The 20,813-nt window shown below is 42.3% G+C and overlaps 2 protein-coding genes across 4 annotated transcripts in view; one reads left to right on the top strand and one right to left on the bottom strand.

Annotated features, from left to right (window-relative positions):
* The window catches only part of asphd1 (aspartate beta-hydroxylase domain containing 1), a 65,992-nt gene that overhangs the window by 7,090 nt on the left and 38,089 nt on the right, over nt 1-20,813 (top strand). Inside the window, exon 2 of the mRNA XM_021624315.2 lies at nt 8,347-8,810. Within this exon, the coding sequence (XP_021479990.1) occupies nt 8,361-8,810 (450 nt within the window). The 5' untranslated portion in view covers nt 8,347-8,360. The remainder of the gene's footprint in view (nt 1-8,346; nt 8,811-20,813) is intronic.
* The window catches only part of sez6l2 (seizure related 6 homolog (mouse)-like 2), a 109,753-nt gene that overhangs the window by 69,619 nt on the left and 19,321 nt on the right, over nt 1-20,813 (bottom strand). The window lies entirely within an intron of this gene.

Here is a 20,813-nt window from a genome sequence, read left to right as displayed (position 1 = left end):
CACAGAGTTACACATGGAGTAAAACAAACATACAGTCAATAATAAAGTCTATATAAGGCAAAAATATAAGGCAAAAGGCCTTATATAAGGCAAAAAAAGGCCTTGGTGGCAAGGTAAATACAATATAGCAAGTAAAACACTGGAATGGTAGTTTTGCAATGGAAGAATGTGCAAAGTAGAAATAAAAATAATGGGGTGCAAAGGAGCAAAATAAATAAATAAATTAAATACAGTTGGGAAAGAGGTAGTTGATAGGGCTAAATTATATGTGGGCTATGTACAGGTGCAGTAATCTGTGAGCTGCTCTGACAGTTGGTGCTTAAAGCTAGTGAGGGAGATAAGTGTTTCCAGTTTCAGAGATTTTTGTAGTTCGTTCCAGTCATTGGCAGCAGAGAACTGGAAAGAGAGGCGGCCAAAGAAAGAATTGGTTTTGGGGGTGACTAGAGAGATATACCTGCTGGAGCGTGTGCTACAGGTGGGAGATGCTATGGTGACCAGCGAGCTGAGATAAGGGGGGACTTTACCTAGCAGGGTCTTGTAGATGACATGGAGCCAGTGGGTTTGGCGACGAGTATGAAGCGAGGGCCAGCCAACGAGAGCGTACAGGTCGCAATGGTGGGTAGTGTATGGGGCTTTGGTGACAAAACGGATTGCACTGTGATAGACTGCATCCAGTTTGTTGAGTAGGGTATTGGAGGCTATTTTGTAAATTACATCGCCAAAGTCGAGGATTGGTAGGATGGTCAGTTTTACAAGGGTATGTTTGGCAGCATGAGTGAAGGATGCTTTGTTGCGAAATAGGAAGCCAATTCTAGATTTAACTTTGGATTGGAGATGTTTGATATGGGTCTGGAAGGAGAGTTTACAGTCTAACCAGACACCTAAGTATTTGTAGTTGTCCACGTATTCTAAGTCAGAGCCGTCCAGAGTAGTGATGTTGGACAGGCGGGTAGGTGCAGGTAGTGATCGGTTGAAGAGCATGCATTTAGTTTTACTTGTATTTAAGAGCAGTTGGAGGCCACGGAAGGAGAGTTGTATGGCATTGAAGCTTGCCTGGAGGGTTGTTAACACAGTGTCCAAAGAAGGGCCGGAAGTATACAGAATGGTGTCGTCTGCGTAGAGGTGGATCAGAGACTCACCAGCAGCAAGAGCGACCTCATTGATGTATACAGAGAAGAGAGTCGGTCCAAGAATTGAACCCTGTGGCACCCCCATAGAGACTGCCAGAGGTCCGGACAACAGACCCTCAGATTTGACACACTGAACTCTATCAGAGAAGTAGTTGGTGAACCAGGCGAGGCAATCATTTGAGAAACCAAGGCTGTTGAGTCTGCCGATGAGGATGTGGTGATTGACAGAGTCGAAAGCCTTGGCCAGATCAATGAATACGGCTGCACAGTAATGTTTCTTATCGATGGCGGTTAAGATATCGTTTAGGACCTTGAGCGTGGCTGAGGTGCACCCATGACCAGCTCTGAAACCAGATTGCATAGCAGAGAAGGTATGGTGAGATTCAAAATGGTCGGTAATCTGTTTGTTGACTTGGCTTTCGAAGACCTTAGAAAGGCATGGTAGGATAGATATAGGTCTGTAGCAGTTTGGGTCAAGAGTGTCCCCCCCTTTGAAGAGGGGGATGACCGCAGCTGCTTTCCAATCTTTGGGAATCTCAGACGACACGAAAGAGAGGTTGAACAGGCTAGTAATAGGGGTGGCAACAATTTCGGCAGATAATTTTAGAAAGAAAGGGTCCAGATTGTCTAGCCCGGCTGATTTGTAGGGGTCCAGATTTTGCAGCTCTTTCAGAACATCAGCTGAATGGATTTGGGAGAAGGAGAAATGGGGAAGGCTTGGGCGAGTTGCTGTTGGGGGTGCAGTGCTGTTGACAGGGGTAGGAGTAGCCAGGTGGAAAGCATGGCCAGCAGTAGAAAAATGCTTATTGAAATTTTCAATTATGGTGGATTTATCAGTGGTGACAGTGTTTCCTATCTTCAGTGCAGTGGGCAGCTGGGAGGAGGTGTTCTTATTCTCCATGGACTTTACAGTGTCCCAGAACTTTTTTGAGTTAGTGTTGCAAGAAGCAAATTTCTGCTTGAAAAAGCTAGCCTTGGCTTTTCTAACTGCCTGTGTATAATGGTTTCTAGCTTCCCTGAACAGCTGCATATCACGGGGGCTGTTCGATGCTAATGCAGAACGCCATAGGACGTTTTTGTGTTGATTAAGGGCAGTCAGGTCTGGGGAGAACCAAGGGCTATATCTGTTCCTGGTTCTAAATTTCTTGAATGGGGCATGTTTATTTAAGATGGTTAGGAAGGCATTTTTAAAAAATATCCAGGCATCCTCTACTGACGGGATGAGGTCAATATCATTCCAGGATACCCCGGCCAGGTCGATTAGAAAGGCCTGCTCGCTGAAGTGTTTCAGGGAGCGTTTTACAGTGATGAGAGGAGGTCGTTTGACCGCTGACCCATTACGGATGCAGGCAATGAGGCAGTGATCGCTGAGATCTTGGTTGAAGACAGCAGAGGTGTATTTAGAGGGGAAGTTGGTTAGGATGATATCTATGAGGGTGCCCGTGTTTAAGGCTTTGGGGAGGTACCTGGTAGGTTCATTGATAATTTGTGTGAGATTGAGGGCATCAAGTTTAGATTGTAGGATGGCTGGGGTGTTAAGCATGTTCCAGTTTAGGTCGCCTAGCAGCACGAGCTCTGAAGATAGATGGGGGGCAATCAGTTCACATATGGTGTCCAGAGCACAGCTGGGGGCAGAGGGTGGTCTATAGCAGGCGGCAACGGTGAGAGACTTGTTTTTAGAAAGGTGGATTTTTAAAAGTAGAAGTTCAAATTGTTTGGGTACAGACCTGGATAGTAGGACAGAACTCTGCAGGCTATCTTTGCAGTAAATTGCAACACCGCCCCCTTTGGCAGTTCTATCTTGTCTGAAAATGTTGTAGTTTGGAATTAAAATGTCTGAATTTTTGGTGGTCTTCCTAAGCCAGGATTCAGACACAGCTAGAACATCCGGGTTGGCAGAGTGTGCTAAAGCAGTGAATAGAACAAACTTAGGGAGGAGGCTTCTAATGTTAACATGCATGAAACCAAGGCTATTACGGTTACAGAAGTCGTCAAAAGAGAGCGCCTGGGGAATAGGAGTGGAGCTAGGCACTGCAGGGCCTGGATTCACCTCTACATCGCCAGAGGAACATAGGAGGAGTAGAATAAGGGTGCGACTAAAAGCAATAAGAATTGGTCGTCTAGAACGTCTGGAACAGAGAGTAAAAGGAGGTTTCTGGGGGCGATAAAATAGCATCAAGGTATAATGTACAGACAAAGGTAAGGTAGGATGTGAATACAGTGGAGGTAAACCTAGGTATTGAGTGATGAAGAGAGAGATATTGTCTCTAGAAACATCATTGAAACCAGGAGATGTCATTGCATGTGTGGGTGGTGGAACTAATAGGTTGGATAAGGTATAGTGAGCAGGACTAGAGGCTCTACAGTGAAATAAGCCAATAAACACTAACCAGAACAGCAATGGACAAGACATATTGACATTAAGGAGAGGCATGCTTAGTCGAGTGATCAAAAGGGTCCAGTGAGTGGAGAGGTTGGTTTAGGGTCACGGCGATTTAGACAGCTAGCCAAGCCAACCGGTAGCAAGCTAGCATAGGATGGAGTCTGTTGTTAGCCACCTCTTGCGTTCGGTCAGTAGATTAGTGGGGTTCCGTGTGGTAGAGGGGATTAATCCAAATCACACAACAACAAAAATAAGAACAATAGATATAGTTATAGAGGCCCGAGAAGAAAACATAATAATTCAAATAAATAAATTGTCCGATTGTCTATTCAGATAGCAGCCGGAAAGACAGCTAACGGTTAGCGGGCCGCAGATGGGCGTTCCGGTAACGTCGCGACAGAGGAGCCAGCCGGATCTCCTTCAGGTAGATAACGTCGGCAGTCCGGTTGTGAAGGCCCGGTGGGGCTCCGCGTAGGCAGTGAAACGGGTCCGGATAGGTGACTGCAGCCCAGGAGTGAATGATGGAACTCAGGCGTGATTGACGGAGCTGGCTAGCACCGGAACAATCGATGTTTGCTCCGGAATCGACGAAAGCCGACTGTCACACGGATAGCAGCTAGCTAGCTGTGAGATCCGGGTATGAATGTCCAGAGAGCAGTTGAAATCCAGGGACATGGAGAGAAAAATTGGTCCGGTATGTTCCGTTCCGAGCCGCGCTGCGCCGTACAAAACTGGCGATAGATTTTCGATAGATTTTCGAACTAAAGGACAGCCGATGACCACAAACCGTGGTTAGCTTCTGATTAGCTTCTGGGCTAGCTCCTGGCTAGCTTCTGGCTAGTTTCTGGCCAGCCTCCTGGAGTTTCTGGCTAGCTTCCTGAAGGATTGCAGATCTGAGGTAAATAATACTTTTTTATAAATATAAATTGGTGAGGCTGGTTGCAGGAGAGTGTTTAGAAGATGAGTTGATGGAAAATAAAAATAAAATGTATGTGAAAAAAGTTGTAAATATATATATATACAGGACACGACAAGACGAGGACAAAAGACGTCTGAACTGCTATGCGATCTTGGATGAGAAGGATCTCATTTAATTTTAATCCTCCAAGTCCTCGACCTCTTGAGAACCACACCACTGATCAAAAATACATGCTTGTTCCTTTGCGAACTCAACATGGCTTTGTGATTCTGTCTTTCGCAATTTGTGTAATTGTTGTCTGTATGCCTCTGGGACCAACTCGTAAATCCGAAGGATAGCAGCTTTAACAGTGTCATAATCTGAACTCTGGTCAAGAGGTAAAGTGGCATATGCATTGAGCCCTTCTCACAACAACACTTTGGAGGAGCAGTAACTAAATATCTCACGGCCATTTTAGGGATGTGGCAATCCGCTCAAACAGAGTAAAATATACATCCACATATTTTTTGTTGAAAGGCGGTACAAGCCGGCTGTTCCAACCAAGATCAAACTCTGAGGGTGCAGGATGGCCTGACTGGATTCTGAGGGCTTCCAGATCCATCTCTTAATCTAATGGAATTGCTCACATTCCTGATCTTGTGGTTTGGCTCCACCCTCAACTTGTCTTTCCCTGTGCTCCAACTAATTTATGTGGCCCCAATCTCTCCTTTGGTTCTATTTCCTTGTGCTCAAGGTTTAATTTCTGTTGCTCCAACTTTGCCTTTAGTTCTAACTCCCTCAATTGCAGGCCTATAGGACTCCCCCCACCACCCGTAAGCACCCTTTTCATCTGCCTCGCCAAAACAGTACCGATCAACTCTTTGACTACTGTTTGGATTGCCAGATGCCACTTTGATGTCATAATACTTTGAAACGATGAGCAGATGCCTTAGTACATTTATCTAGCATCCCCATGTAGGGTTTTCCACAAACGCTTCCAACTTAGTCCATGGATTTTTTAAATAAACCTGTGTGTTTATGCAACTTTCAAAATTATTGGACCAATCTTATAATCCTTTTGGGTGGATGTCAGTGACAAACTATACCACAAAACTGAATTTTGAACACTCAAATATCTGGGCACAGCAGAGCTTCAAAGTAGGTGATTAGAGCCTCTATCATACTCATGGGAATCAAGATCCTGGACGGGGCCCCATTTTGTAACGTTCCCAACTGACAAACTGAAAATGTCGCTGACAACAAAGGGATCTAACAAAGAAAAATAACTTTGACAACCAAAAGAAAAGGAAAGGAGTTTAAAAGGGGTTCTGAAAGGCACCCATGTGGGTTCTCACAGAAAGTTGGCAATGCCACTAGTAAGGGGTTCCTAAAGACACCCGCCAAGGATGCCCACTAGGTCTGCCAACGAAAAGAAAAAAACACAACTTAGGATAGGGAGTAAAAAGAATATGGAGCAAAACAAACAGGAGAAACACCAAAAAAAAGTCTTCTTTCAAACTTAAAATAGGTTGAGCTCGAAATTGCACGTCAGCTGCCGTGAAGTGTATCTTTCCCAACATCTCTTAACCTCAATTGGAGCACTGGACCAGCCACTCTTAAATATCACCAGGGCTAGGTGAACCACCTTCTGACTAACGAGGTGGACAAGCCAACATAGGTGTAACACATACTTACTAAACGTGTCGAAACAAATTGGTGCGCCCTACGTGCTAACATGCTAACGTGCTACCTCTAAATATAAATGGAAAAAACAAAACTGGTAACAATGTCCATCATCCATTTTGTATGATATATTATGAATTACAATTCATATAATATGTAACGAATTTGCAAAATGTATAATATGTTACGAATTCCAATTTGTTGTGGCTAACGTTATCTAGGTGACTAATGCTAATGTTAGCTAGCTGGCTAATGCTAGCTAGGCTAGAGGCTAAGGTTAAGCTTAGGAGTTAGGTTAAAGGGTTAAAGTTAGGGGAAGGGTTAGCTAAAAGGGTTACGGTTAGCATGTTAGCTAACCTTCCCCTAACCCTAAGTAGTTGCTAATTAGCTAAAATGCCAAAGTTGTCCGTGATGAGATTCTAACACGCAACCTTTGGATTGCTAAAACGTTCAAATTATTCGCCTACCCTCCTTTTTGTTTTTGCGTTAAGTAACCTTATGTCTTATGTACCATAGCAAACGTAACATATCATACTAATTTGCGTGTCTTAGATTTACTTGTACTCTGAGACCAGGCTTTACATCCAGCTATTTATCCTGTAAGACTCCAGCAATAGTGAACACATTTTTAATCCATACATTTTAAATGAACACAATTGAGTAGCCTACATAATTGAGTTTAGTTAGTTTTTTTCAATTCGTTTTCATTGAAGACCGAGAAAGCACTCTAGACACAAACTGTCCTGCCCTGCATTTTTTAAATCTTCGAAAGCCAAGTTAATAAACAGATCACCGACCACTTCGAATCCCACGTACCTTCTCCACTATGCAATCTGGTTTCCAAGCTGGTCATGGGTGCACCTCAGCCATGCTCAAGGTCCTAAACGAAATCATAACTGGCATCGATAAATGAAAGTACTCTGCATCCGTCTTCATCGACCTGGCCAAGGCTTTCGACTCTGTCAATCACCGCATTCTTATCGGCAGACTCAATAGCCTTTGCTTCTCAAATGACTGCCTCGCCTGGTTCACCAACTACTTCTCAGATAGAGTTCAGTGTGTCAAATCGGAGGGCCTGTTGTACAGACCTCTGGCAGTCTCCATGGGGGTCCCACAGGGGGTGCCACACTCCTTCTGTGGCCTGCATTTTTTGTTAAATGCTAGTAAAACTAAGTGCATGCTCTTCAACTGATTGCTGCCCGCACCCTCCCGCCCGACTAGCATCGCTACTCTGGACGGTTCTGACCTAAAATATGTGGACGACTGTAAACTCTCCTTCCAGACTTACATTAAGCATCTCCAATCCAAAATTAAATCTAGAATCGGCTTCCTATTTCGCAACACTCACTCATGCCGCCAAACATACCCTCGTAAAACGGACTATCCTACCAATCCTTGAATACGGCCATGTCATTTACAAAGTAGCCCCCAACAATCTCACTACATATCCGTCGCCAAACCCACTGGCTCCAGGTCATCTATAAGTCTTTGCTAGGTAAAGCCCCGCCTTATCTCATCTTTTAGCAAACTCCAAGCAGGCTTTCATGCCTTTTACTGAGGAGTGGCTTCTGTCTGGCCACTCTACCATAAAGGCCTTATTGGTGGAGTGCTGCAGAGATGGTTGTTATTCTGGAAGGTTCTACCATCTCCACAGAGGAACTCTGGAGCTCTGTCAGAGTGACCAAGGCCCTTCTCCCCAATTGCTCAGTTTGGCCAGGCGGCCAGCTCTAGGAAGAGTCGTGGTGGTTCCAAACGTCTTCCATTTAAGAATGATGGAGGCCACTGTGTTCTTGGGGACCTAAATGTTGCAGAAATGTTTTGGTACCCTTCCCCGATCTGTGCCTCAACACAATCCTGACTCTGCACTCTACGGACAATTCCTTCGACCTCATGGCTTGGTTTTTGCTCTGACATGCACTGTCAACTGTGGGACCTTATATAGACAGGTGTGTGCCTTTCCAAATCATGTCCAATCAATTGATTTACCACAGGTGGACTCCAATCAAGATCTAGAAACATCAATGGAAACAGGATGCACCTGAGCTTAATGTTGAGTCTCATAGTACCAGTCAAAAGTTTTGACACACCTACTCATTCCAGGGGTTTTCTTTATTTGTACTATTTTCTACATTGTAGAATAATAGTGAAGACATCAAATCTATCAAATAACACATATGGAATATGTATGTGCTATATGCTATAGCATACTTATCTCCTCCTCTTTCTCCTTTACTTCCTCTCTGTTATTTCAGTTCATCACTGTAGGATGGACTGGCCCATGGATCTGCTCCCATTGCCCCCCTGTGCTGAGCTGGGGGTCCGTCCTCTGAATGGGCTCCTGTGGACCCTGCTGCTCCTCTTCCTATGGTATTGTTACAGGGTGGGCTCTGACCCGCCAGCTCCAGGCCGAGCCATCCCAGGTAAGCACAAGTCCGGCTCCAGGCGCTCTGTGTTGTCCCGCGCCGGCAGCTGTGCTGGAGCAGTGTGCAGTGCCACATCAAATGTGGCCACTGGCGATCGGGGGACTCCCTGCATCACCATGGAGACGGGAGAGGAGGAGCAGGGGCAAGGATACCTGACCCCTGTGCTGAGCCATGCCCTGTTCCCACCCCAGGCCACAGCGAGTGGCAGGAAGCTGTATGCAGCACTGCAGGAGTATGCAAAACGCTACAGCTGGGCTGGCATGGGACGCATTCATAAAGGACTCCGGGAGCAGGTAATGTGAAACCTGAAATTTACAGTCATTTCAATTAATGAATGATATGAAATGCCTCATGAGCTTAATACAACTGTCTAACCCCATCATAACCCAAAAGATGATGGTTGGTTGGTCACACTTTATTTGGATAGTACGGATAATCCATCTGTAGATGCTCTACAGATGGTCATACTATCAACAAACTATATTTTCAGAAGCAACTGGAAAGGGACATTTTACCCAACCCCTTCTACATTTTGCGATTAGGGATAGGTATAGAATAAAGGTAAGGGTTAGGGCAAGGGTTAAGTTTAGGGTTAGTAGATATTTAGTTGAAATGTTACTAATAGTCTGTAGAGCATCTACAGATGGACTATACAAATAAAGTGTTAGTGGTTGATTTACTCCATTGTTTGTAAACCAAGTGTATCTGTGCCAAGTCTGGATAGAATTGCCTGTATTTTTAAAAGACACCAGATGAAACCGATATTAAAGGTGAATCAGAATCTCAGGTTCCAACTACACACTTAAAAGGCCCAATGCTGCTGTTTTTATTTCAATATCAAATACATTTCTGTGTAACAATGAAGTACCTTTTGTTCTGCACTCACAATGTGTAAGCTACAAAGCTTGGCAGACAGCTTACACTCTTCCAATAAAGAATCAGGGAGGGACTGGTATTGTATCTTTAGTAGAAGAATCTTTAACAGATACAGAAAGGAGAAAATGTAGTAGAAAAATCACGATATACATTCACACAAATGGATACAAATAAAGAACAGCGTTTCTATCACGAGCTAGCAACAAGAAAAATAAGCCCATCTAGCCAACATGACCATGTAGAAATGATGACAATTTACATCAAACATATACACACAATCTAAGTGTCCATATAGCTTAATAACTATAATTTAGCTCTGTCACGAGATATCTGAATACTTAAAATAGTTATATACATCCAAAACCCAAAGAAGCTAAATTCCATCACGAAACGTTAGCTAGCATGCTAACACACAATGTTAAGTGAATGGGTGATAGTTAGCGCAATTAGCTTAGCATCATCGGAACTTAGAAAACTAGAATAAACATGTAAAAAACATAAATATTCTAGAAACACAATTTGAATTAGCGAAAGCATGTCCTAATAACTCAAAGTTCTTACAAATTGACCTAGTAAAATGGAAAAATAGAGCTAGTCTGTCTGTTGTTGTTGCTCGGATTGTTCTGACAGGAAATAGCGTTGCACCGAGAGTTAGCAAATTAAAAGCTACAGTACCCAACTTCGCCACTAGATGACAACAAAGGATAAGTTGTACATCAGTACAGCTATCAGAACACTCCCCGCTATGTCACTATGTTTACTTTTGGAGGAGTAGGACGACTTCCGAGACAGGTCTGAAGAACACCTTAGGGGTGCCCTGTCGGGTGCCCTGTCTCATGACTCTCACTTCCACTATCCCTGACTTTGTTATAACCGCTTGGTACAGTTTTGACGCCGAATCTAACAGGTGGACTTGCGTGTCTTTTAGTAAGACGACATCTCCAACTTGCAGATTAGGTTTGTCAACTTGCCATCTGCATGACTGGAGTGTCACCAGGTATTCTTGTCTCCATCTTTTCCAGAATGTGTCTGCGAGGCTCTGAACTTGTTTCCATTGCTTGCTGAAGAGATTTTGAGGTTGAAGTCTCCTGGAGGTGCTGTTGTAGTTTAAAACATTTTGTGTCAGAAGCATAGCAGGTGTAAGAACTGCTGTCATCTCTGGATCCATGGACACTGGAACTATGGGTTGAGCGTTCATGATGGCCATGACTTCAGCCATGAGTCCGATTCTTATCAACCCGTCCTTATGGATGATAGGGTCCAGCTTCTTTAGTGTTAAGTGTTTAGGGTTCAGCTTCTTTAGTGGAAAGTGTTTGGAGACCTCTTCTCTTTTGGTGAGGCACTTGATTTCTTCTTTGAAGACTTCTTTCTGTACGCATCTGATGATGGTGGTTTTGGCCTGTTTAGGATGGTTGCCCTTGTCACTGTCTGGAGCCCTGGAGAATGCTTTGGCTATTTGGAGTAGTTTTGCGATTGCTCGGGTGAGTGACTTCCAGCTGGAGAAACGTTCAAACCTGTGTGAGACAAGTTGGACTTCAGTAGCTTCGGTAGTGAAGGTTGTGTCTTGCAGCCAGATCTCTGTGTCAGTATCGGATCCCACGAGTTCAAAGGTTTCTAACTGAGTAGTCTCTTCTATCTCTATCTCTGTCAGGAAGAGTGGGCCTGAGAGCCATCTGTTGTGTTTGAGGATGGCTGCTGGCTTGTCGTAGTTTTGTGTTCTTTCAAACACTTTGCATCCGATGTCATCCGTATCTCCAGCTGGGACAGCGGCCTCTATGCAACTCTGAGCTTCCGAAAGTTGTATTGTGTTATTCAGTCTCTCTTTGATCTGAATGATGTTAGCACAAGGGCTAAGGAATGATGTGCATCCATTTTGCAGCACATTTGTTCTGTAAACGCTAACTTTAGCTGGCTTGTGAGATCCGTTCAGACATACATCACCGATAATGGCCCATCCGAGGTCAAGGCAATGTGCATAGGGTGCGTTGTATTGCTCTCTGACTTTGTGCACTCTTAGTCTGTCTCTTCCCGAGCAGGAGAAGGATTGCTGCTCCCGCGTCGAGTGCTGGAATCTTGTCTGCAACAGGCATCAGATGCAGGAGATGATGTGCAATTTCAGGTGAGGGAATCTGTGATCTATCGTCAGGCATCATGTCACATTCTATGAGAGTGAGAAGAGTAAGCTGTGTTTTTCCTTCCAGTGACTACACAATGTAGTTGCTGGACAACCTCTGACAGCGAAGAGGTCGAAGAACTCAGTTCTGGATAACGACCTGTTGCTCTGTTCATCTAAGACGGTATACATTCTGACTGCCTTCTCTCTGTGATCTGCGGGGTACACTTTGACTAAGCATATCTTGGAACATGATCTAGAGCTGACTGGCTCTCCACAGATCTCAGTGCACTCTGAGGTTACTGCAGGTGTTGCCCTTTTCCTATGCTCCCCGCCATGGTCTTCCTTGGCTGTGGAGTTCTCGGTTTTCCATGGGGCTTGCCCCGGATGTAACGCAGACGGATGTCTATCACTGTTCCACTCTTTGCACTGCACTGCTGTCTCACAGTCTTTTGCGAGATGTTTGGTTGAAGCACAGCATCTGAAACAGATGTGTTTGTCTTTGATTTTCTCAGAGGGTGAGGCTTGTTGTGTAATGGACACTGTTTGTTTGGGTCCTCAACTGTCTTTCTTGAGGGATGAGCCTGGTTATCTTCAGACTGAGATGAAACTTCTGTCTTCCGTACGGACACTGGAGTTCTGTGTTCTCTGTTGTGCTTCTCTGATGGTTTTTCAGTCTATGTGGTGCTTGAACCTGCTATGTTTATGAAGATGAAGCTTGGATCATTGCGAGTCCTCGATAGCGATGTGAAGAAGGGATCCACTTTTCCTGTGGCTGGGCCTGTCGTGTAGTCAGTCTTTTTACTCTTCTGCTCTCACAATGTGTAAACTACATAGCTTGGCAGACACCTTACACTCTTCTAATTAAGAATCAGGGAGGCAATGGTACCGTTAAGAATCTTTAGTAGGTATGGGGGACAAAATGGCGCCATGAAGAGAACACTGGGTTTCAGTGAGCTCCCGTGGCATTCATAGATTTCTCTTTTTACATTAATCTTCTAGCTTGAAAAAGTTGTATAATTTGCTAAATAAGTTATCCTACAATGAGTCTTGACGGATATTTCTCAAAAATGTTCGATAACATGCCCTGCAGAACTACTAAGACCTCGACCAAAACCACCATCCCTGTAGATGTGCAGGAGGAGCTAGCTAACTAACGCCACTGCGGATCCAGGCACAATGGACCTGGTAATTCAAAGGATGACGGATAACATCCCGGATGTCTTGGAAGCAATAGCAGGCCATTCAGCTGAACTACAGAGGGTTGTCAAGCGTGTGGATGAGGTGGAAGGAAGAATTGTTACTGTGGAAACTTCAACTACATCAATGGACACTAAGATAAAGGCACTTGAGAAACAGGTGCGCGAAATGGCAGAGCACACTGATGCCTTGGATAATCGAGGACACAGATGCAATATCCAATATCCACGTTCAGTAAATTCTTTAGAGGAATGGATCCCTGGCTACCTACAAATGGACACTAAGGCTGGTCGTGTGAAGCTGGACAGAGCCCATCGCTCTCAAGCACCGATACCCGGCCCCAACCAACGCCCACAGCCAGTGGTTATAAAGTTCCACAACTTCACCAACAAGCAGCGTGTCATGGATGCGGCTGGAAGCATCGATTCTGACGGTAGTCAAGGCCCAAGGGTCTCATTTTTCAATGATTATTCCACAGCGGTTGTACAAAGACGCAAAGCATTTGATGAGGTGAGGGCTCGACTCAAGAGAATAAAGATGGGCTACGCACTGCTGCACCCGGCCACATTGAAGATTATGGTCAACAGATCACCTAAAGAACTCTACACACCCGAAGAGGCTGCTGTGTTTATTGACTCTCTCGGGTAAAATAACTTTAAGCTGCACCTCCGTGGCATTTGATAACTCTTTTCATTTGAATCCGATCATGAAGCAGTAGTGTGAGTTATCACGTGCTCCTGTTCAGTAATATGCGTATCTTTATTATTTTTCTTGCTAAAGTAACTGCTACTATAGCTCAGACTGAAATATGTGTGAATCTATATTGGTGCCCAGGCTTGGTTTTAGGTGGAAGAGCCTCAAACTTCTTCTATTGATCTTCATTTCCATATATATAAAGGATGAGGCTATTGAGTGGCAATGCGGACTTAAGAGTCTACATTGGATGTCTACAGTCTACATCCCCTGCATGTTAGCTAGTGGGAAAACCCCCTGTTGAGTCTTTACATGTTTAATTTTTGGGTTTAGTATAGTTCTGGTTCAGGGTTCATATCATTTGTTTATGCTCGGTGAGATTGATGAGAGTGGGAAAAGGTACCACCCCATCTTTACAGTAGGATTCAGTCTGGATATTGGTTGCTAAAAGTGCAATGGCAGGTAACAGAACATTAGAGGGAGCAATAGCCCCATTAAAAGGAAGAAGGTACTGTCTTTAAAAAAAAAGAAAAGTTTTTATATTGCTCTGTTGCAAGAAACTCATTTGGATGATAAGGAGCATCTGAAGTTGCAGCAAGGGGGGTTTGGTCAAGTGTTTTCCTCATCATTTACATCCAGAAGTAGAGGTGTAGCAATTCTTGTGAAAAATAACCTACCACTTAAGGTGTTGATTTGTGTGAAAGATAAATTTGGTCGTTTTGTTATAATTAATGGTACTTTACAAGGGCACAACATTTCCATAATGAATATTTACTTCCCACCCCCCTGATTTCCTCACTAAGGTATTTCTAGACTTTTCAGAATTAAACTCAGACACTGCAGTGGTTGGAGGAGATTTTAATTGTTTGTTGAACCCTCTTATTGACAGGTTTTCCAGTGGTATAGTTTCACTCTCTCCTCAAGCTAAGTCACTTAAAGCTATTTGTGATGATCTGGGGTATGCTGATGTTTGGAGAACCTTTCATCCCTCCAACAGAGTTCACTTTTTTCTCTGCACCTCATGGATGTCAGACTAGAATAGATTACTTTTTTATGCCCAGGACAACTTTGCAGTCTGTTTTATCTGCTAGGATAGGAAGCATAGTCATATCTGATCATGCAGAGGTGATCCTGGACATAAAACTCAGCGGGGCATCCAATCTGTCAAGACATTGGAAGTTGAATACAACCATTCCTAAAGACCATACATTTACATAATATTTTATTACATAGTTTAAAGCATTTTTCTCTATCAACTTTCAATCAAAAGATAACCCCTCGCTCCTTTAGGAAACCTGTAAAGCGTACGCCAGGGGTCTGATTATGTCATACACGGCTACTAAGAGGCGGAAAAAGCGTGAAAAGCAAAAAACGTTAGAGGGTGAATTAGGTATTAAAGAGAAGGACAACATTAAAACTCCCACTCCTGCCCTATTAAAGGAAATATCAGTCCTTAGATCAACGTTGGACTCTCTCCTAACACAGGACGCTGAAAAGAAAATGAGATTTTGTCAGGCAAAAGCTTTATGACCATGGAGATAAACCAGGAAAGTATTTGGCGTACCTAGCTAAAAAAGAGAGCTGACTCACAGTCAATTGCTACTATTACTGATTCTGATGGCAATCATTTATATGGAAAATAAATTGATAAATGACTCATTTAAGACATTTGATGCATATCTTTATGCCTCAGAACTGACAAATGACGCACCCAAATTAATGGAGGACTTATTTTCTAAGATTCAGCTCCCTCTAATCACTGAAGAACAGAGGTCTCTCCTTAATGCCCCTATTACCAAGGAAGAGATAATGTTCGCAATTAAGAATCTGCAAAATGGTAAGGCCCCAGGACCAGATGGGTTTTGTAGTGAGTTCTATAAGGAGTTCCATGGCCTGATCCTTGAGCCATTGCGTGATATGTTTAACCCCTCATTTTCAAATGACCACCTCCCTCAAACGCTGAGATAAGCCAACATATCAATTATTCTCAAAAAGGGAAGCTGCCCAGGCTTGTTCCTCGTAAAGACCCATTTCCCTTCTGAATGTGGATAGAAAATTGCTTTCTAAAATTCCAGCCACAAGATTAGAGGACTCACTGCCACTTATTGTGAAAGGAGAACAAACTGGCTTCATTAAGGGCCGTAAGTCATGTAACAATGTCAGGCGGCTTCTTAATGTAATTCAAGCCTACCAACAAAGTGCTATGGATGGCCTTGTGCTCTCCCTAGATGCTGAGAAAGCATTTGACCATGTGGAGTGGTCTTACCTATTCTTTGCTCTGACTAAATTTGGTCTAGGGGACAACTTTATAAAATGGGTGAAAGTTTTATATGATGATCCTCAGGCTGCTGTCCTCACTAATGGGCTAAGGTCAAATAGCTTCTCTATACGCAGAGGTACTAGACAGGGCTGTCCTCTGTCCCCTCTCTTATTTGCACTTGCTATGGAACCACTGGCCAAGGTCATCACTTTGTTGGTAGGCCTGCTAAACAGGGGCTGCTCATTGGTGATGTACACCATAAAATAATCTTGTATTTTGATGAATGCCTGATATTCATCTCGCGTTAATATTATTGAATTATTCAGCGAATTCTCAGTCTACAAGATTAACTTAAGTAAATCAGAGGCTATGCCACTTGATAACCTTCATTCTGTACCTAATTCTTCTCCTCCCTTTTCTTTTTTAATGGTCTCCCTCAGGTTTTACGTATCTGGGTATATTTGTAACTCCTAAATTCCAGCAAATGTACAAAGCCAATTTTGTTCCCTTGTTTGATACAATAAGGTAGGATCTGGAGAGCTGGAACTCACTTCCGATAGCATGGTTGGGTAGAATATCCCTCTTGAAAATGAACAATTTACCTAGACTACTCTACCCAATCCAAATGATCCCAGTATTACTCTCCAATGAGGTAATAAAGGATGTAAATGGAAGGCTAAGTTCCTTTATATGGAGTAAACGCAAGCCAAGACTTAAAATGGCAATATTGCAGCTGCCAAGTTCTATGGGGGCGGCTTAGATCTGCCTAATATTAAGTTCTATCAGTGGTGTGCCCACCTATGTTATATTTCTGACTGGATCAACAATGATGACTCCTCTATTTGGTTAGACATTGAGACTTCTTTTTCAAAATACCCCTTACAGGATCTTTTGTTTTTCAGAAGTTTCAAGTCTGTAAAAGATCACTGCAATAATCCCATTACACTTAACACACTTAAAGTATGGAGGTCAGTTCAACATTTTTTGGGAAGGTCCAAACTCTGCTCTTTCCCCAATTCTTAACAACCCATATTTTGATCCAGGATTTCTGGATGCTGGCTTTAACTTTTGACTTAATAAGGGCATAGGCAGACTAAATTATTTATTTGCTTATAAGATTTTATTGTCATTTGAGCAGATGGTTGAGAAATACCGACTCCCAAAGCAGGACTTCTTTCGCTTTCTACAAGTAATTATATTTTGAAGAGCACCATCTTAATTGGCAACCCTGATGTGTCTGTCATTGAAAGAATGCTTTTTTTTCCCACAAAGGAAAATTTCTAAGTATGTTTTATGATGCTTTAAGGTCCTTTTCTGCTGTTGACACACAGAGGGTGAAACAAGTGTGGGAGAAAGAATTGTCTGTTGACGAAATTGATGAAAAGGTGTCAGAGGACATTTGGAGATATGCACAAACAATATCTATATGTAATCATACTAGAGCTATCCAGTTAAGAATAATACACATATTGCATATATCCCCAAATCGCAGACATGCTTTTAGCCCCTCTTCCTCTTCTCCTCGGTGTCTTAAATATAAAATTGATACAGGCACCCTAACACATTGTTTATGGTCATGTTCCAAATTACAGTGATACTGGTCTGGTGTTTTGCAATAAATTGAAAAGATCCTAGGGGTTTATCTATAATTGGACCCAGTTTCTTTACTGTTAGGTCTCCCTAGTAGGAATGTTACTTCTGTGGGTAAGAGGAGGCTTTACAACATCCTTACGTTCGCAGCGAGGAAAAACATTATCTTACAGTGGATTAGTGATAAGGTTCCTTCTATTAAAGATTGGCATAAGATACTATTTGAATGGGTGCCACTGGAATATCTGACATGTACATTGCATTCTAAAACAGATCAGTTCTACAAAGTATGGGAACCTTATCTAAATGATCTTGAACCTGAGGTATCAGCTATTATGCTGCAAGGATTCTCTTAGAAGGGTGGTGATCTATTTATTTCAGAATTACACTGTACGTTCCATGTCTTGAACCTAACTTCTTGGTTTAAACTGAGCTTTTTTGTTTAATTTCTGTTTGTATGTTTGTTTAAAATGTATGTATTGAGAGACGCAATGATGGGGATGGGGTGAGAGAAGCGCCAAGCGGGGAGAGGAAGATGGTGTATGTATGTATCTATGTATGTATGTACGTATTTATGTATCCAGGTATGTGTATGTGAGTGCTGTTTTTTGCTTTGTTGTTGTATCTCTTAATATGGGTGAAAATTGTGAAATTCCAATAAAAATACTGTTACAAAATAATCTTTAGATATTTAGTTTGTAAAACTGTAACCGATACAGAAAGGAAAAAATGTATTCGAAAAATCACTATATACATTCACACAAATGGATACAAATACAGAACAGCATTTCTATCACGAGCTAGCAACAAGAAAATAAGCCTAGCTAGCCAACATGACCGTGCAGAAATTATGACAATTTACATCACAAACATAGATTGTGTGTATAAGTGTCCATTTAGCTTAATAACTATACTTTAGCTCTGTCACAAGAGATATCTGAACACTTAAAATAGTTCTATACATCCAAAACCCAAAGAATCTTAATTCCATCACGAAACGTTAGCTAGCATGCTAACACACAATGTTAAGTGAATAGGCGATAGTTAGCGCAATTAGCTTAGCATAATCGGAATTTAGAAAACTAGAATAAATGTAAAAAACATAAATATTCTAGAAACACAATTTGAAATAGCAAAAGCATGTCCTAAAAGCTCAAAGTACTTACAGATTTATCTTTAACCAAAGCCTAGTAAGATAGAAAAATAGAGCTAGTCTGTCTGGTGTTATTGCTCGGATTGTTCTGACAGGAAATAGCTCTGCACTGATATTTAGCAAATTAAAAGCTACAGTAACGTTACCCAACTTCGCCACTAGATATAATACTTTATACATTAGTACAGCTATCAGAACAACCTTACTGTAATATGTTTTCCATTAAAATATTCAAAACGAAACAAAAATAGCTTTTCTCATCGAAGAATTTTGCTAGGATTGTCTAGGAGTTTAGGACTTAATGGGAGGAATATGTAACCTGAAAACGAGCTGTTATTGGCAGAGAGGTTTGGAACTCTGTTTCTTATTGGTCTATTCAATTATACCGTCTGGTGATGTCACCAGGCAGGCCAAAAAGGTCCTGTGTCGATTGTATTTTTAGCTAGCAACTATCAGCAATAACACTGATCACATTTAAAAAACACTTTTACAGTGTTAGTTTCACCAGCTGTTGTACAAATATGACACAAAACTGAATTTTGACTGCACTGGGCCTTTAAAAAAATGATTCTATATAGTACCAGAAAATGGTTCTTTGGCTTGTAACGATAGCAAAACCCTTTTTGGTGCTATATAGAACCGATTTTTAAAGGTTCTATAAACAACCATGTTCAAAAGGTTCTGTATAGAACTTTTACGGTGCTGTGAAAAGCCTTTCTTAAAAGTAGACTCCGCTAAATGACTTTACCACGAGCAACACTAAACATTTTAACATGGTGATATTTGCAACACTTCGCTCTCACACAGTCACACACTTTCTGTGCATGTGCACCAAAACAGCGGAGGAGTTGAGCCTCGCACTTCAATGCTCTTACTTGTTGCAGAAATTGACCCACGATACCATTTTCTTTCTGCATCTACATCATATTCCTGAGTCTACCTTTAACGCTAAAGCAGTCATTCTGGCTGCTCATGAATTGTATTTATTTATTACTCTGCAATTTTTCAAGTCATGCCACCCTCCGTCCTTGACTTTTTATAAATAAGTCTGTATAACACACTGTCTGTGTTAGAATCTTAATATCACAAACAGAACTGGAGTTTTAGGAGGGAATGGTTTCCCCCCGTTGCATCTCCTCCCGACAGTAGGGCCTGCTCCGCTCCTTCTTCCGACAGTAGAAAGTGCAGTGCCCAACAGATAATCACTCCGATAATTTCCTTGAAACTGAACCTAAACTAATTTCACACATATTACAACAGATTAAAAAAGATTAAGTAAAGTATAATGGGGATAAAGGGGTAGATTGGGTGAGTTGATAAGCGAGGGAAAACAGTGATGCATAATTATGTAATCACCACTTATGAATGAAGAACAGGGTGGGCTATGCCATTGTATTGATCCATTCTAATTCTAATATTAAAGATGCAATATGCAGAAATCGCTCTGCCATTTTCTGTTCGCTGAAATTCGAACAGTTGACAAAACAAGCAAGTATAGTGTAGTAGAGAATCATTATACCATGTACAGTGCCTTGCGAAAGTATTCGGCCCCCTTGAACTTTGCGACCTTTTGCCACATTTCAGGCTTCAAACATAAAGATATAAAACTGTATTTTTTTGTGAAGAATCAACAACAAGTGGGACACAATCATGAAGTGGAACGACATTTATTGGATATTTCAAACTTTTTTAACAAATCAAAAACTGAAAAATTGGGCGTGCAAAATTATTCAGCCCCCTTATTAAGTTAATACTTTGTAGCGCCACCTTTTGCTGCGATTACAGCTGTAAGTCGCTTGGGGTATGTCTCTATCAGTTTTGCACATCGAGAGACTGACATTTTTTCCCATTTCTCCTTGCAACAACAGCTCGAGCTCAGTGAGGTTGGATGGAGAGCATTTGTGAACAGCAGTTTTCAGTTCTTTCCACAGATTCTCGATTGGATTCAGGTCTGGACTTTGACTTGGCCATTCTAACACCTGGATATGTTTATTTTTGAACCATTCCATTGTAGATTTTGCTTTATGTTTTGAATCATTGTCTTGTTGGAAGACAAATCTCCGTCCCAGTCTCAGGTCTTTTGCAGACTCCATCAGGTTTTCTTCCAGAATGGTCCTGTATTTGGCTCCATCCATCTTCCCATCAATTTTAACCATCTTCCCTGTCCCTGCTGAAGAAAAGCAGGCCCAAACCATGATGCTGCCACCACCATGTTTGACAGTGGGGATGGTGTGTTGCTTTTACGCCAAACATAACGTTTTGCATTGTTGCCAAAAAGTTTAGTTTTTTTGTTTCATCTGACCAGAGCACCTTCTTCCACATTTGGTGTGTCTCCCAGGTGGCTTGTGGCAAACTTTTACCAACATTTTTTATGGATATCTTTAAGAAATGGCTTTCTTCTTGCCACTCTT

This window comes from Oncorhynchus mykiss, chromosome 12, assembly GCF_013265735.2.
Source record: "Oncorhynchus mykiss isolate Arlee chromosome 12, USDA_OmykA_1.1, whole genome shotgun sequence".
Classification (NCBI taxonomy): domain Eukaryota; kingdom Metazoa; phylum Chordata; class Actinopteri; order Salmoniformes; family Salmonidae; genus Oncorhynchus; species Oncorhynchus mykiss.
This window is presented reverse-complemented; position numbering and strand designations above follow the sequence as displayed.